This window comes from Bubalus kerabau, chromosome 11, assembly GCF_029407905.1.
Source record: "Bubalus kerabau isolate K-KA32 ecotype Philippines breed swamp buffalo chromosome 11, PCC_UOA_SB_1v2, whole genome shotgun sequence".
NCBI lineage: Eukaryota > Metazoa > Chordata > Mammalia > Artiodactyla > Bovidae > Bubalus > Bubalus kerabau.
The window spans coordinates 51,101,455-51,119,398 of record NC_073634.1 but is presented as its reverse complement, the minus strand read 5'-3'; the positions used below and the strand labels follow the sequence as shown (position 1 = coordinate 51,119,398).

Sequence of the window (17,944 nt, the reverse complement as noted above, 5' to 3'; positions counted from 1 at the left end):
TGTTGGACTTCCCTGATGGTATAGTGAATAAGAATCCACCCGCCAGTGCAGGGGACATGGGTTTGACCCCTGGTCCAGGAAGATTTCACATGCCACAGAGCAACTAAAGCCTGTTCACAACCACTATTGAGCTCACACCCTAGGGCCCATGAGCCATAACTACTGAGTCAATGTGCCACAGCTAATGAAGCCTGCATGCTCTAGAGCCCACACTCGCCAACTACTGAGCCCGCCTGCCACAATTACTGAAGTCCATGTGCCCAGAGCCTGTGCTGCACAAGAGAAACCACTGCAGAGAAGCCTGCTCATGACAACTAGAGAAAACCCACGCCCAGCAACAAAGACCCAGAGCAACCACAAATAAATATATAATAAAATCAAGGTGTTGGAAGAGCTTCATTTCTTCTGGGAACTTCAAGAAAGAATCCATTTCTTTGCCTTTTCTAGTTTCTAGAGGTCAAATGCATTCCTTAGCTTATGTCTTCTTCCTTCATCTTCAAAGCAAACCATTCCACCATCTGGTTCTGTGGTCACAACTCCTTTCCTCAACATACTGCTTTCCTTTTATAAGGACTCTTGTGATTACAATGCGCCCACCCAGAGAACCCAGGATAATCTCCCCATCTCAAGATCTCTAATCAAATGTGCAAGTTCCTTTTTGCCATGTAAGGTAACATATTCACAGGTTCTGGGTATTAGGACATGGACATCTTTGGGAGGCCGTTATTCTATCATAGAACGTGAGCACCTGCTTTGTTTCCAACATGAACCTAAACTCTAGGAAATCCGAGCTGAATAAACATGGTCCCTTCCCCTTGAACAGCTGAATTTCAGGCTCCAGGAAAGATTTACTTCTTTTAAAATGTAAAGTTTCTTTGAGTTGATTATATCTCATTTTTCTTATAATTAGAAAGCAAATAATTAGAGCTATAAATAATATAAACTATGTTTTCTATATGTAGAGTCAGCTTATTTTTATGAACTAATGCAAAATACAGCAACAGGATAAGAGACATAAAATAGTAATTTACCTCTTATTTGCCTGTCAACAACTCTCATTTCCTTTCTTATCTTCAATGACCATTCATTGACCTGGGAAAAATTTTAGAAAAGGAATTATAAGAGAAGCCAATTTTACATTTAATCCTGACACAATCTAGAAACAAAATAAGTTATTTTGAAAGAAACTGCCTTGGGGCCAAATACTATTTTTTTTAGTCTTTTTATTCATAGTGCATAGAATTCTCAAACTATTCAAAGATTCCTATTCTGAAGGCAGTATGAAGCACTTTATACAAAATCTCTGAGAGAGTTCAACACCCTGCAGGTATATACAATTTTTCAAGAGGTGCATGGGGATAGAAAGGTTTTATGGGCAACAGATTTTTTTATTTCTATACATAATTATTTTAAAAACTGCTGTACCTGTGTCATAAAAGTTCACCTTTTCTTTGTCCCCTTTAACAATTACACCACTTCATTTTACAGAAGAAATATTTCTCCAGCCTCCATGTCTTTTACTATGATAGATTTCCCTAAGAGGCAAAAACCTCTGAAGCACTTAACATAGAGCCAACTAGAAATACTGGTGCAGGTGTTGAGAAAGTAGTGAATGACTCTCATGACTGCCACATTTTTATGCATTTTTCCCTAGTCCTTCAATTTCAAAAATGAAGGAAAATCATTTATCAGTTGATAAATCATTAAAACTAAACTTTACATTAAATCAATATGTGCTTTTTGGCATATGATCCAGAAGTTCAAAGAACTATGTGATGCTGATGCACAAAATCCTTTCCACTACCATCTACTTATTAATATTAACAATGTTTCCCAATGTTTGAGTCTAATAAAACATAAAATAGGACTTTCTTCTAGTTGAGGCACCTCACGATGAAGATCTCTTGTCTACACCAGTGTCATGCCATCCAAGGGCCCTTGGAAGTTGGCACAGATCTTCAGACACAAGAAGATGGCCATAGTCACGGCACACTGCAAAGACGGCAACAGTCTCTGTAGGTGAATGGGTTACCCCCAGAGTTGATCCACCCATACACAGCTATAATACAAGCTCCCAGCAACGGTTCTACTTCTTGGGAAGGAGCAATTAGCTGGCATGGACCTCAGTGTCCATGTAAAGGGTGGTGGTCACATAGCCCAGATTTTTGCAATCTACCAGTTCACCTTCAAAGCCCTGGTGATCTTACTATCAGAAATATGTAGATAGGTTTCCAAAAAAAAAAAATCAAAGACATCCTCAACCAAGATGAGGACACTGAACACTGCTAGTAGCTGCAAATTCAAATGTCTGGAGACCCTGGTGCCCACGATTACTACCAGAAATTCTACCAATCATGACGATCAGGGTTAACCTTTATAATAAACAATGGTTGTGGGATTTAAGGTCAAAAATAATAATAAAATAAAACAGGAATGGAATTGATGCTGAACCCTTTAGCACTTATCCATGGACACATGAACTAAACGGCACTAAAAAATTCATACCCTTAGGATGAATTGCCAATAAATTTTATTTATAATGACTTTAAAACCACTATTTAACAAAATCTATAAAATATTTATTATACAACAACTCTAATTTCCAGATGAAATATTAAAGAACTTAAAACTGCATGGTTATACAATTTAAAAAGTTAATGTTAGGTTTATATATTTTTTAAAGTGAAATTCACATAACACACACTTAGCCATTTTAAAATGTATAATTCAGTGGCATTTAGTGCCTTCACTTTATTTGAAAACCAACTCCCTCTAGTCTCAGAACTTTTTCAGTGTGTCAGAAGAACACACTATACCCTATAAATAATCTTCCCCTCTGACCACCCTCCTTCCCATTCTCTGGTGACTACTAATTTGCTACTCTGTATCTTTTGATATGCTTATTTGGGATATTTAATATAAAATAAATCATAGAATATGTGGTCTTTCATGTCTGGCTTCTTTCATTTAGTATAATGGTTTTGAGGTTCCTCCATGTTGTAGCACCTATCAATACTTCAGTCCTTTTTATGGCTGAATAATATTGCATGGTATGTACATACAACACCACTTATTTAGCCATTCATCTACTGATGAACATTTGGGTTGGTTTCATTTTCTGGTGAATAGTGCTGCTATGAACAAACACAAGTATTTGTTTGAGTAACTATTTTCAATTCTTTTGAGTATACATATAGGAGTGGAATTGCTGGGTCATGTGATAATTTTGGTCGCCTGAGGCAAACAGCCGACTCACTGGAAAAGTCCCTGATGCTCGGAAAGACCAAGGACAGAAGGAGAACAGGGCATCCAAGGATGAGATGGTTGGATGGCATCACCCATGCAATGGACATGAACTTGGACAAACTTCTGGAGATGGTGAGGGACAGGGAGGCCTGGCATGCTGCAGTCCATGGGGTCGCAAAAGAGTCGGACATGACTGGGCAACTGAACAAAAAACGTTAATTCTATTTTATATTTTTGAGAAACTCCAAAACTCTTTTTCAAAGGGGCTTCACCATTTTACATTCCCACAAGCAATGTACAAAGGTTCCTACTTCTCCATGTCCATGTCAACACTTGTTATTTTTCAACTGTTTCATTACAGCAAATCTGCTGAAACTATTGAAAGAGTATCTCACTGTGAATTTGATTTGCATTTCCTTAATAACCAATGAAGCTGAATACCTTTTCATGTGCTTGTTGGCCATTTGTATCAATGTATCTCCCATGGAGAAAGGTCTGTTAATGTCTTCTATCCATTTTTAAGTTCAGTTGCCTTTTTATTGTTGAGTGTATGAATTTTTTATATATTCTGATAGTAGATCCTCACTGGACATATAATTTGCAAATATTTTCTCCCATTCCATAGGTCATCTTTTCACTTTCTTGATAATGTCCTTTGGTGCACAAAGGCACTAATTCTGAGAAATTCCAATTTGTCTTTCTTCTGTTGCTTGTGCTTCTGGTGTTATAACAAAAGAATCCACTGCCAGATATGAGGTCATGGAGACTCACCCTTACATTTTTTTCTAAGAGTTTTATAGTTTTAGGTCAAAGACTTTAATTTAGGTCTTTGATCCATTTTGGGTTAATCTCTGTATGGAGTGAGATAAGAGCTCAGCTTCATTTCTTTACATGTGGATACCCACTTGTCACAGACCTTTTATTGAAGAGACAATCTTTCACTGAATGATCCTGGCACTCTTACAGAAAATCAACTGGCCACAGGTGTATGGGTTTACTTCTGGAGTCTCAATCCTATTCTACTGATTGATCTATATATCTAACCTTATGCTAATTGCACACTATTTTAATTACAGTAGCTTTATAGTAAGTTTTGTAGTTATGAACTATGAGTCCTTCAAATTTGTTTTTCTTTTTCAGTATGGCTTTGGCTATTTGGAATCTGTTGTATTCCATATGAATTTGAAGCTCAACTTCTCCATTTCTCCAAGAAAGACATTTGGAATTTTGATAGGCACTGCACTGAATCTGCAGATCACTTTTGGAAGTACTGACACTTTCACAACATTAAGTCTTGCAATCTATAAACTTGGGATTTCTTCTTGCAACTTTTTTGCAATTTTCAGTGTATAAATGTTTTGCTTCTTTTGTTAAATTTATTCCTTGCATATTATCCTTTTGGATACTACTGTAAATGAAATGTCAAAATTTCCTTTTTTAGATTTTTCACTGTGAGTGTAAAATACACAACTGATTTTTTAAAATACCTTGAAACCTGCAACTCTGTTGAATCACCTACAACTAATTTTCTGGTGCATCAGAAATCTTTAGAGTGCTCTATTTGTGGAATCGTGTTATCAACAAATTAATAGGTTTACTTCTTATAAGTGTGGATGTCTTTTATTTCTTTCTCTTGCCCAACTGCACTGGCTAGGGCTTCTAATGCAATGTTGATTAGTAGTAGCAAAGCTGGTATCTCTGTCTTGCTCCTGATCTTATGGGAAAAGTTTTCAATCTTTCACAATTTATAATGTATAACTAAGTATCATGTTAGCTGCAGATTTTTATAAATGACCTTTATCATGTTAGGAAAGTTTCCTTCTATTCCAAGTTTTCTGAGTATTTTTATCATAAAAAGTATGTACATACTTTTGTTCTAAGTATAATAAATTATTTTAAGCATAGAAGTATTACTTTAGGAGAAATCTATGGGAGAAAGTACAATGTAAAAAAAAAAAAAAGAAATTCCCCTTTCAAGGAGAAAGAAAATAAAAATGTCTGAAATAAAAATGTCTGATTATAAATGAACATTCCTGCTAAGTCGCTTCAGTCGTGTCCGACTCTGTGTGACCCCATGGACGGCAGCCCACTGGGGTTACCCCCGTCCCTGGGATTCTCCAGGCAAGAACACTGGAGTGGGTTGCCATTTCCTTCTCCAAATAAATGAACACTGACAGGTATCAAATCACTGTGATACACTTTTAAAAGAGTAATTCAACATTTCCATATAAACACAACATTTACAATATACCAAAACCTCTCTTGATATAATTTGACAGATGGAACAGAGAGCAAATAAGTAAGGATATAGCTGACCTAATCAGAACTATCAATCAACTTGATCTAGTTAACATTTACAGAATATTCTAACAACAGAATGCATACACTTCTCAAGCTTTCAGGGAAACACTTCTCAAGACAGACCTCTTTCTGGGCCATAATACACATACTCCAACAATTTAAAAAAACAGAAATCATACAAACTGTGTTCTGAGACCATGATGGAATGAAGCTAGAAATCAGTACCAGAAAAATCCCCAAATATCTGGAGATTAAACACCACACATCTAAATAACAGATGGGTCAAAGAAAAAGTCTCAATAGAAATCTAAAATTATTTTGAATTAAATGAAAGTGAAAATAAATACTACTTATGAAAATGTACAGGATGCAAAAAAAGCATTAGGAAATTAATTTATGGCATTAAATGCATGTATTAGAAAACAAGAGATCTAACCATCAATAACCTAAGATTCCACCTTAGGAAACGAAAGAAAGAATAGAAATTTAAGCATCAAGCAAGCAGAAGAAAAGAATTTAAAAAATTAAGAGAAGCAATGAAATTGAAGAGAGGAGAGTAACACAAATCAATGAAGCCAAAAATTTGGGCTCTTTAAACAAATCAGTAAAATAAATAAGCCTTTAGCCAAACTAACAAAGAAAAAAAAAGAGAAGACAAGTTTACCAGTATCAGAAGTACAAAAGGGGTCATCAGCTATTGAGTCCATGGAGAATAAAAAATGAAAGAATATTATGAACAATTCTATGCTCACAAGTTTAGTAAATTAGATGAAAGGGACCAACTACTTGAAAGCCTACTAAAATCCATATGAGAAGTAGATTATCTGAATAGGCCTATCATTATTAAAACAATTGAATCAGTAGTTAATAACTTGCCAACAAAGAAAGTAACAGGCCCAGACAGTTTCACTGCTGAATTCTACCAGACTTATGGAAGAAATGATACCAGTTCTCTACAAAATTTTCAAGAAAATATGAGGGAATACTTCTTAACTCATTCTACGAGGCTAGCATAATCCTAGTATCAGAACGAGATAAAGACATTACAAGAAGGGAAAACTACAGACCAGTATATTTCATGAATGCAAAAATACTCAACAAAATGTTAGCAAATTGAATGCAAAATTATATACAAAGAATTATAAACCATAACCAAGTGTGATTTATTCTAGGTAGGCAAGGCTAGTTCAACATTCAAAAATTGCCCACCATAATCCACTACACATCAATAGATAAGAAAAATCATATGCATTGACATGAAAAAACCATCTGACAATATTCTATATACACAATAAAAACTCTCCGTGAATGATCTCTGTTTGTTTCCAAGGCAAACCATTCAATACCACAGCAACCCAAGTCTATGCCCCGACAAGTAATGCTGAAGAAGTTGGAAGTTCAATGGTTCTATGAAGACCTACAAGAACTTCTAGAACTAACACCAAAAAAGATGTCCTTTTCATTATAGGGGACTGGAATGCAAAAGAAAGAAGTCAAGAGCTACCTGGAATAACAGGCAAATTTGGCCTTGGAGTACAGAATGAAGCAGGGCAAGGACTAATAGAGTTTTGCCAAGAGAACGCACCACTCATAGCAAACACCCTCTTCCAATAACACAGGAGAAGACTCTACACATGGACATCACCAGATGGTCAATACCAAAATCAGATTGATTACATTCTTTGCAGCCAAAAATGGAGAAGTTCTATACAGTCAGCAAAAACTATAAAGAGACTGGGGAGTTGACTGTGGCTCAGATCATGAACTCCTTATTGCCAAATTCAGACTTAAACTGAAGAAAGTAGGGAAATCCACTAGACCATTCAGGTATGACCTAAATCAAATCCCTTACGATTATACATTGGAAGTGAAAAACAGATTCAAGGGATTAGATCTGATCGAGTCCCTGAAGAATTATGGACGGATATTTGTGACACTGTACAGGAGGCAGGACCATCCCCAATAAATAGAAATGCAAAAAGGCAAAATGGTTGTCTCAGGAGGCTTTACAAATAGCTGTGAATAGAAGAGAAGTGAAAGGCAAAGGAGAAAAGGAAAGATATACCCATTTGAATGCACAGTTCCAAAGAATAGCAAGGAGAGATAAGAAAGCCTTCCTCAGTGATCAATGCAAAATAGAGGAAAACAATAGAAGGGGAAAGATTAGAGATTTCTTCAAGAAAATTAGTGATACCAAGGGAACATTTCATGCAAAGCAGAAGATATTAAGAAGACGTGGCAAGAATACACAGAAGAACTGTACGAAAAAGACCTTCATGACCCAGATAATCATGATGGTGTGATCACTCACCTAAGGCCAGACATCCTGGAATGCGAAGTCAAGTGGGCCTTAGGAAGAATCACTACAAACAAAGCTAGTGGAGGTGATGGAATTCCAGTTGAGCTCTTTCAAATCCTAAAAGATGATGCTGTGAAAGTGCTGCACTCAATATGCCAGCAAATTTGGAAAACTCAGCAGTGGCCACAGGACTGGAAAAGGTCAGTTTTCATTCCAATCCCAAAGAAAGGCAATGCCAAAGAATGCTCAAACTACCACACAACTGCACTCATCTCACATGCTAGCAAAGTACTGCTCAAAATTCTCCAACCCAGGCTTCAATAGTACGTGAACCGTGAACTTCCAGATGTTCAAGCTGGATTTAGAAAAGGCAGAGGAACCAGAGATCAAATTGCCAACATCTGCTGGATCATTGAAAAAATGACAGAGTTCCAGAAAAACATCTACTTCCGCTTTATTGACTATGCCAAAGCCTTTGACTGTGTGGATCACAACAAACTGGAAAATTCTTCAAGAGATGGGAATACCAGACACCTTACCTGCCTCCTGAGAAATCTGTATGCAGGTCAAGAAGCAACAGTTAGAACTGAACATGAACAATAGACTGGTTCCAAGTCGGGAAAGGAGTACATCAAGGCTGTATATTGTCATCCTGCTTATTTAACATATATGCAGAGTACATCATGAGAAACGCTGGGCTGGATGAAGCACAAGCTGGAATTAAGATTGCTGGGAGAAATATCAATAACCTCAGATATGCAGATGACACCACCCTTATGGCACGAAGTGAAGAAGAACTAAAGAGTGTCTTGATGAAAGTGGAAGAGGAGAGTGAAAAGCTGGCTTAAAGCTCAACATTCAGAAAACGAAGATGATGGCATCTGGTCCCATCACTTCATGGCAAATAGATGGGGAAACAAGGGGAACAGTGACAGACTATTTTGGGGGGCTCCAAAATCACTGCCAATGGTGACTGCAGCCATGAAATTAAAAGATGCTTGCTTCTTGAAAGAAAAGTTATGACCAACCTAGACAGCACCTTAAAAAGCAGAAACATTACTTTGCTGACAATGGTCCGTCTAGTCAAAGTTTTGGTTTTTCCAGTAGTCATGTATGGATGTGAGAGTTGGGCTATAAAGAAACCTAAGCACCGAAGAATTGATGCTTTTGAATTGTGGTGTTGGAGAAGACTCTTGAGAGTCCCTTGGACAGCAAGGAGATTCAACCAGTCCATCCTAAAGGAAATCAGTCCAGAATACTCATTGGAAGGACTGATGCTGAAGCTGAAACTCCAATACTTTGGCCACCTGATGCGAAGAACTGACTCATTTGAAAAGACCCTGATGCTGGAAAAGACTGAAGGCCAGAGGAGAAGGGGATGACAGAGGATAAGATCGTTGGAGGGCATCACCAACTCGATGGACAGGAGTTTGAGTAAACTCCAGGAGTTGGTGATTGACAGGGAAGCCTGGCGTACTGCAGTCCATGGGACTGCAAAGAGTCGGACACAACTGAGTGACTAAACTGAATTATAAACCTGAATAAAATGAAAATCCCTCAATTTAACTTTTAAAAAAACTGCAGCTTCCTCCACCCCAAACTACAGGTAACAATATAACCAAGGGCAAGAAATTAGAAGCCTTCCCTGCTAATATCAGGAACAAGGCAAGGATATAATTTCTGTCTACTCCTATTCAATGTGTAATGAAGTCCTAGCTAGCACAATAAGAAAAGGAAATAAAAGGTATACAAATTTGGGACAAAACAATTAAAGTGATATTTTCTGTTGATTCTTTGGGTTGGATATATATATACACATACACATACATATATCCAAAAAAATCACCAAGGACTCCAAGAGCTAACAAGCAAATACAGCAGGGTCATAGGGCATAAGGTTAATACACAAAAGTTAACCACTTTCAAATACACCAGTAATAAGTGATCAGAAAATTTAAAAACATTTAGCAGAGCACCAAAGAAAACAATAAAACACTTAGGTATAAATTAACAATATGTATAGGATCTACCAGTAGAAACCTACAAAACACTAATGAAAGGAAAAAAAAATATAAATAAATGGAGAGATATTCCATGTTCATGTATTAGAAGACTGAACATTAAGATATCAGTTCTTTCCAACTTCATTTGTAGATTCAATGCAATCTCAATCAAATCACCAAAGTCTATTTTGTAGGTATCAACAAACTGATTTAAAAGTTTATATGGAAAGGCAAATGCTCTGGAATAGCCAAGATAAAAGTGAAGAGAAACAAAGCTGGAAGATGCCCTATTACCCAATTTCAAGACTTAATATAAAGCTACAGTATTCGAGCTTCCCTGATGGCTCAATAGGTCAAGAATCTACCTGCAATCCAGAAGACACAGGAGATGGAGGTTCAACCCCTGGGTTAGGAAGATGCCCTGGAGAAGGAAATGGCAACCCACTCTAGTATTCTTGCCTGAAAAATCCCATGGACCGAGGAACCTGGTGGGCTACAGTACATTAGGGTGCAAAGAGTCAGACATGACTGAGCAACTTGGCACAATATTTGGGACAGAGTAGTTGTCTAAAGAATAAACACACAGATCAATGGAACAGAATAGAGCACCTAGAATTAGACCCACACAAATATACTCAACTGATCATGTAACAAATAGATATTTATCACAATGGACAGTAACTAGTTTTGGGATGCCCTACATTCAAATCTTGCCAATAATGCTGATTAAGCACAATGTCCATTTTATTAACACCCAAAAATGATAAATCCTACTTTGTTTATACTTAAAGTATATCTATAATTAGAAGCATTGAAGTATGAATTGGATAACTATGTAAAAGGTGGCAACTAACTGAACAACAATTTCACACAAGTACCAGAAAATCTTGCTTTCCCCAAATGTTAACAATAGTCAGAAAAGTAGTTAAAGAATATATTTTCTGAATTTGGTCTTCGAGTCTCAGCTTAATTGTTACTTTGGGAGGCCTTCTGTGACCCCTGGGGTAAGTTAAACCCGTCTGTAGTGTAACTAGACAGAACCCTATCAGTTCAGTTCAGTCCAGTCGCTCAGTCGTGTCTGATTCTTGCAACCCCATAGACTGCAGCACGCCAGGCCTCCCTATCCATCACCAACTCCTGGAGTTTACTCAAACTCATGTCCATTGAGTCTCTTTTGTAATCATTATGTTAATTATATTAAACTAATATAATTATATATAACTAATACAGTGATATTAATGTGCATACACATTACAGACTGTACACTCCAGAAGGTCAAAGACCTTTTCTTATTCACGAACTCCTTGTGCAATGTCTTACACAAAGGAAATGCTCAATAAATATCTGTTGAATTTAACTGCATAAAACATGTGTTGTGAAGAAGAGCCATAAAAATCTCAGTCATCAGAAACACTTATCAAAAAACTACAGAAACTTTATACATGTGTCTTTAAATGTCAGAGAAAAAGGTTCATTAAACCCATCAAAATTTTTTCATTAATTTACAAAATGGAAAGGGATTTTGTGAAAGAAAAACTTATGTAAGAGAAATGGGAATAATCAAGATCATCTAGCCACAGCTCAGATCAGTAGTTATCAATCTCACTGCACAGTTTTCACTAGTTTAAATAGTAATGAGACTATTTCCCCAGAATCTTCTCATTTTATGAACAGCAAAACTAAGGCCGAACATTTAAGATAACAAAATCACTGCAGATGGTGATTGCAACCATGAAATTAAAAGACGCTTACTCCTTGGAAGGAACGTTATGACCAACCTAGATAGCATATTGAAAAGCAGAGACATTACTTTGTCAACAAAAGTCAGTCTAGTCAAGGCTATGGCTTTTCCAGTGGTCATGTATGGATGTGAGAGTTGGACTGTGAAGAAACTAAGCGCCAAAGAATTGATGCTTTTGAACCACGGTGTTGGAGAAGACTCTTGAGAGTCCCTTGGACTGCAAGGAGATCCAACCAGTCCATCCTAAAGAAGATCAGTCCTGGGTGTTCATTGGAAGGACTGATGCTGAAGCTGAAACTCCAATACTTTGGCCACCTCATGCGAAGAGCTGACTCATTGGAAAAGACCCTGATGCTGGGAGGGATTGGGGGCAGGAGGAGAAGGGGACAACAGAGGATGAGATGGCTGGATGGCATCACCGACTCAATGGACTTGAGTTTGGGTGAACTCCAGGAGTTGGTGATGGACAGGGAGGCCTGGCGTGCTGTAGTCCATGGGGTTGCAAAGAGTCGAAAACGACTGAGTGACTGAACTGAACTGACCAAAATACTAGAGCAGATACTAGACTGGAGTAGATACTAGAACAGTAAATATTAGTTCCCTAGGGCAACTTACTCAGCTTTACTCCCTGGTAAAACAAAAACTGGGTGCTTAAATGAGGTAAGAGTATGACATTACTTTGCAAACTGAATAGCATAATATAACGAACATTTTGGGGCTTGTATGTATTCTAAGATGCTTGTTGTAGAACTGAATTTTTGATTTTCATTTCAGTCTCTCAGTCATGTCCGACTCTTTGTGACCCCATGAATCTCAGCACACCAGGCCTCCCTGTACATCACCAACTCCCAGAGTTCATTCAAACTCATGTCCATTGAGTCAGTGATGCCATCAGCCATCTCATCCTCTGTCGTCCCCTTCTCCTCCTGCCCCCAATCCTTCCCAGCATCAGGGTCTTTTCCAATGAGTCAACTCTTCGCATGAGGTGGCCAAAGTATTGGAGTTTCAGCTTCAGCATCAGTCCTTCCAATCTTTCCCAGCATCAGGGTCTTTCACCTGATGTGAACAGCCGAGTCATTGGAAAAGTCCCTGATGCTGGGAAAGATTGAGGGCAGAAGAAGAGGGCATCAGAGGACGAGATGGCTGGATGGCATCACCGATGCAATGGACATCAACTCGGGCAAACTTTGGGAGATGGTGAGGGACAGGGAGGCCTGGCGTTGTAGTCCTTGGGGTTGCAAAGAGTGGGACACGACATGGCAACTGAACAATAACACTGTTTTAGTACCTATGATTATTGAATACAATCAAGATCAACACACACAGGATGTGCCAGCAACCTCCTGATGCATGACAATGGTTTGAAATATGCCTGCTAGGGCTGAACAGGCTTTCCTGGTGGCACAAACTGTAAAGAATCTGCCTGCAATGCAGGAGACATTCGATCCCTGGGAAGGGAAGACCTCCTGGAGAAGGAAAAACAACCCACTCCAGTATTGTTGCCCGGAAAATCCCATGGACAGAGGAGTCTGGCCGGCTACAGTCCATGGGGTTACAAAGAGTCAGACACGACTGAGCGACTTACACACACACACACACACACACAGCTGAACAGGTGAGATCACCTATTAAATGAAAGATTTGGGGTTTTTTTTTCCCATTATGAATAAGTATGTACTGGGTGCTGTAATGCTTCTCAAACTTTAATATGCACACTTATCACCGGGGATTTTGTCAGAATTCAAATTATGGTTCAACAGACGGGGCTTGAGATTTCTAACAAGGTGCCAGGTGATGCTGTTGGTCTGCACTTTGAAAGTAAGGTACAAAAACGGTCCCCAGTCTTTCTGGCACCAGGGACTGTTTTCGTGGGAGACAAATTTTCCACTGAAGGAGGATGGGGATGGTTTCAGAACCACTGAAGAGCAATACAAATACTGTGGATCAGCTCCACCTCAGATCAAGCATTAGATTCCAGAGGTTGGGGACCCTTGATGTAGAATTTACTCTGGGAGTTCCCTGGTGGTCCGGTGATTAGGGTTCCGGATTTCACTGCCACGGACTTGGTTTGATCCCTGGTCAGGGAACTGAGATCCCGCAAGCCGCATGGGGCGGCCTAAAACAAACATATTTACCGAAACTACCACTACTTAGCTGGGAGAAAGAAATGGCAACCCACTCCACTGTTCTTGCCTAGAGAATTCCGTGGACAGAGGAGCCTGCTGGGCCGCTGTCAATGGGGTAGCACAGAGTCGGACACGACTGAAGCGACTTAGCATGTATGCATGCATTGGAGAAGGAAATGGCAACCCACTCCAGTATTCTTGCCTGGAAAATCCCAGGGACAGAGGAGCCTGGTGGGCTGCCGTCTACGGGGTCGCACAGAGTCGGACATGACTGAAGCGACTTAGCAGCAGCAGCACACTACTAGCTGATAAAACTTAACGTCCTTCCGTCTTCTATGACTCTGAAGTGATACACTGTCATTCCTACTCAACACACAAGACTAAGGCACGCAGAAATGAACTTTCCCTAGATCACAAAGCTGATTATGTGCGGAACCTGGATACGAACTTAGGCTCCGGACTCGGCAGGGCACTCTTAAAGTGCTCCACAGTATCGGGAAGTGATGGAAGTTTACAGGGAGATTCAGAATTCTACACCAGATGTAGTTACTAAGGTACCACTCTTCCAAAAGTAGGGTTCCTGCTATCATTGTGCGTCTGGTTGTCAACGTTGAAGGGCAGAGGAAAGAGACCCTGAGTCTCCCTCTCAATAAGGCGCGGCTGAGGGGAAGGGACGACAGATGCCTGAACCTTCTCGACTTCGGGATGGGCTCCTAGGGAAGATGCTAGGGACCCTGCAGGTCCGCCCGCCGTCCGCAGACCGCCGGGAGGGGGCGGGGCCTGCGCCAGCTAAAGGTTCCGCGCGGGACGTACCAACGCGCGCCGGGGAAGGGGTTCCAGGGGCCGGGCCGGCGCTGCTGCCTCCGCGCCCCTAGCCGAGACCGCGGAACCCCTTCACCCGGCCCTCGGCCCCCTTGTGGAAATGGGACTCCGGGGTTCTCTTTCCCCACAGCCGCTTCCTTAAAGACTTCCTCCGGCCCCTCGGTCGAGTGGGAGGCCCCGGAAATGGGGGCCGAGCGGCACCTAGCCAGCCGCGGTGGAAGTGTCCAGTCGTTTACCAACTCCACCGCACCCCCACGCAAACGCACCCACTCCGGTGCCGCCGCCGCTGCCCTTACCAGCTCTTTGGGCGGCTTCTCCTGGGTTTTTCCAAACAGCCCCATGGCGAACTGAACTCGTCTCGCCCCTCCCGGCTTTCCGTTCCCCGCGCCGTGGCAGGTCACGGGCAGCCGCCTGGGCGGGGCCGCTGAGAGGCGAGGAGTCTGGGCGCCAGGAGCAGGGAGCGGCCGCGGGGAGCCTGGTGCGCATGCACCGAACTCATGCGCAGACTCGGGGCGGAGGTTTTGTCAGAAAGGTTGACGCAATCGCGCACTTTCGGGGAGGGGACTTGGGGACCCAGGTAAGGAGCTAGGTGTGTTTTTCTGAGGCGTAGAGGTGATTCCTCCGAAGGATGCGAACTTACTGACTGAACCCGGTGATAACAGCTGCACCTGCTCACCTAAATCTGTATGTTGTTGCCCCGGAAGTCTGTTTTTTCAGTCGCTCAGACGCGTCTGACTTTGCGACCCCAGGGACTGCAGCACGCCAGGCTTCCCTGTCCTTCACCATCTCCCGGACTTTGCTCAAACTCACGTCTGTTGAGTCGGGTGATGCCATCCAACCATCTCATCCACTGTCATCCGTTTCTTCTGCCCGCAGTCTTTCCCAGCATCAGGGTCTTTCCCAAAGAGTCGGACCTTTACATCAGGTGGCGAAAGGATTGGAGCTTCACCTTCAGTCTTTCCGGTGAATATTCAGGGTTGATTTCCTTTAGGACTGACTGGTTTGATCTCCTTACTGTCCGGAAGTCTGTATCTCCGCCCAAGCAAGATACTTTTATAACCACTTTCCTAAGATGGTAAGCACCTCACATGCAGCGAGCCAGAAACGACCGCTTCCTCCCGCCAGAGCTGCTCCTCCCCTCTGTTGTCTCCACCATGGCCTAGTCACTAAAACCGGGGCATCATTCTTTGTCCCCTCTCCTTCCAAGTCCCAACAATTGTAACTTTTCAATTTTTTAAGGAACTCCAGCCCTCCCCTTTCATCTCCAGTGTCACAGCTTTTGTTCAGGCCATGGCAATTTCCAACGGGGATAATTCCTATGTGCCTTGTGCCTGTGTGTACGCGTGTGTTTGTGTGGTCCTGCAGCCTGCATCGAAGAAGGCAATGGCACCCCACTCCAGTACTCTTGCCTGGAAAATCCCGTGGATGGAGGAGCCTGGTAGGCTGCAGTCCACGGGGTCGCGAAGAATCGGACACGACTGAGCAACTTCACTTTCACTTTTCACTTTCATGCATTGGAGAAGGAAATGGCAACCCACTCCAGTGTTCTTGCCTGGAGAATCCCAGGGACGGCGGAGCCTGGTGGGCTGCCGTCTATGGGGTCGCACAGAGTCGGACACGACTGAAGTGACTTAGCAGCAGCAACAGTCTGCATAGACCATGGGGGTGCTAAGTCACTTCAGTAATGTCTGACCCTTTGCGACCCTATGAACCATAACCTGCCAGGCTCCTCTGTCCATGGGATTCTCCAGGCAAGAATACTGGAGTTGGTTGCCATGCCCTCCTCCAGGGGATCTTCCTGACTAAGGGATCAAATTCGGGTCTCTTATGTCTCCTGCGTTGGCAGGCAGATTCTTTAACACTAGCAGTACCTGGGAAGCCCGCATAAACCATATAACCTTAATAAAATTCTCAAAGGACTCTGTGACTAGAAATAAGTAGTTGCATTTTAGCTGGGCAATCTCTGAATCTACACTGGTGAGCTGCTGGTTGTTCTCATTACCTTGTCTCATGATGGTGAAGAATCCACTTATTTACAACCTCAACCCCATACTCCCATCTCTGGTGGGACTGTAAAATGGTACAACCATTCTGAAAATACTTTGGCAGGTTCTTTAAATGATAAACATATATCTGCCTCATGCCATTTCCACTGCTAGTTATTTATCCAAGAGGAGGAAAAGCACATGTGATTACAAAGACTTGTACTGGCATCCTTATTTGTATTTGCTGAGAAATGGAAATAATCCAACGGTCCATCAACAAGTAAATGGATAAACCAGTTGTGATAGATGATAAAAACAGAACAAACTTGATATCTGCGTCAACATAGATGAATCTCAAAATAGTTACGCTGAGTGAAAGAAGCCAGGAAGTAAAGTACATTCTGTATGATTTCATTTCTATAACATTCTAGAAAATGCAAACTCGAGTGATAGTAGATCAGTGGTTGCTAGGGGACAGGGGTTGTTTTTAAAAGAGGCAAGAAGGAGAGATTGCAAAGGGACATAAAGGATATTTGGGGAGGTGATGGACATTATCTTGCTTGTGGCAACGGTATCACAGATATATGCTTTTGTTAAAAATTGGACACTTCAACATGGAACCAGCCTAAATGTCCATTAACAGATGAACGGATAAAGAAGATATTGTGGATATGGATAATACAATGGAGTATTACTGAGCCATAAAAAAGAATGAAATGATGCCATTTGTAGCAACATGGATGGGCCTAGAGATTATTATACTAAGTGAAGTAAATCAGACAGAATAGGCCAAATACCATACACTATCACTTACGTGCTGAATCTAAAAAACAATCAAATGAACTTGTTTGTAAAATAAACAGTCTCACAGACATAGAAAACAAAGTCATGGTTCCCACAAGGAAAGGAGGAGGGGCAAGAGATACACACTGCTGTATATAAAACAACAGGACCTACTGTATAGCACACGGGACTATATTCAATATATTGTAATAACCAAAAATGGAAAAGAATCTGAAAAAGATATATAACTGAATCACTTTCTGTACCCCTGAAACTCACACACTGTGAATCAACTGTACTTCAATAAAAACAGACACTTGAATTTTTACACTTTACATCAACATACTTCAATAATGTTCTAAAAAATAGCAGTACATGTTCATTGTAAAAAGTAAAACTGCCACACTCTCTCAGGGAAAAAGTTCTCAAATTATTTATAGTTATTTAAATAATTGGTGTGAATTCTTTGTGGCTTTTACTTTGGAGAATATGTTTTTAATATAGTTTTACTTATTTTGGATCATATCCTACATATTGTTTTGCAATCTTGTTTTTAAAAAATTTTGCATAGATTTTCATTGATGTTAATATCTAGAGCTAAGAGATTCCAAAGCAGGAATGTACTATTATTAATTTAA

At 40.7% G+C, this 17,944-nt stretch overlaps 1 protein-coding gene across 2 annotated transcripts in view; it reads right to left on the bottom strand.

The window, feature by feature from the left end:
* CHMP3 (charged multivesicular body protein 3) overlaps positions 1-15,387 on the bottom strand; it is a 44,038-nt gene extending 28,651 nt beyond the window's left edge. The window contains exons 1-2 of one of the 2 annotated variants that reach the window (XM_055540304.1): positions 15,349-15,387; positions 1,032-1,092 (exon numbers count right to left, since the gene is read on the bottom strand). In XM_055540304.1, the coding sequence (XP_055396279.1) occupies positions 1,032-1,092; positions 15,349-15,372 (85 nt within the window). In that variant the 5' untranslated portion in view covers positions 15,373-15,387. Of the gene's footprint in view, positions 1-1,031; positions 1,093-14,834; positions 15,060-15,348 lie in introns of those variants that run through there. The other variant, XM_055540303.1, reaches the window with a different exon arrangement.
* Positions 15,388-17,944: the final 2,557 nt, after the last annotated feature.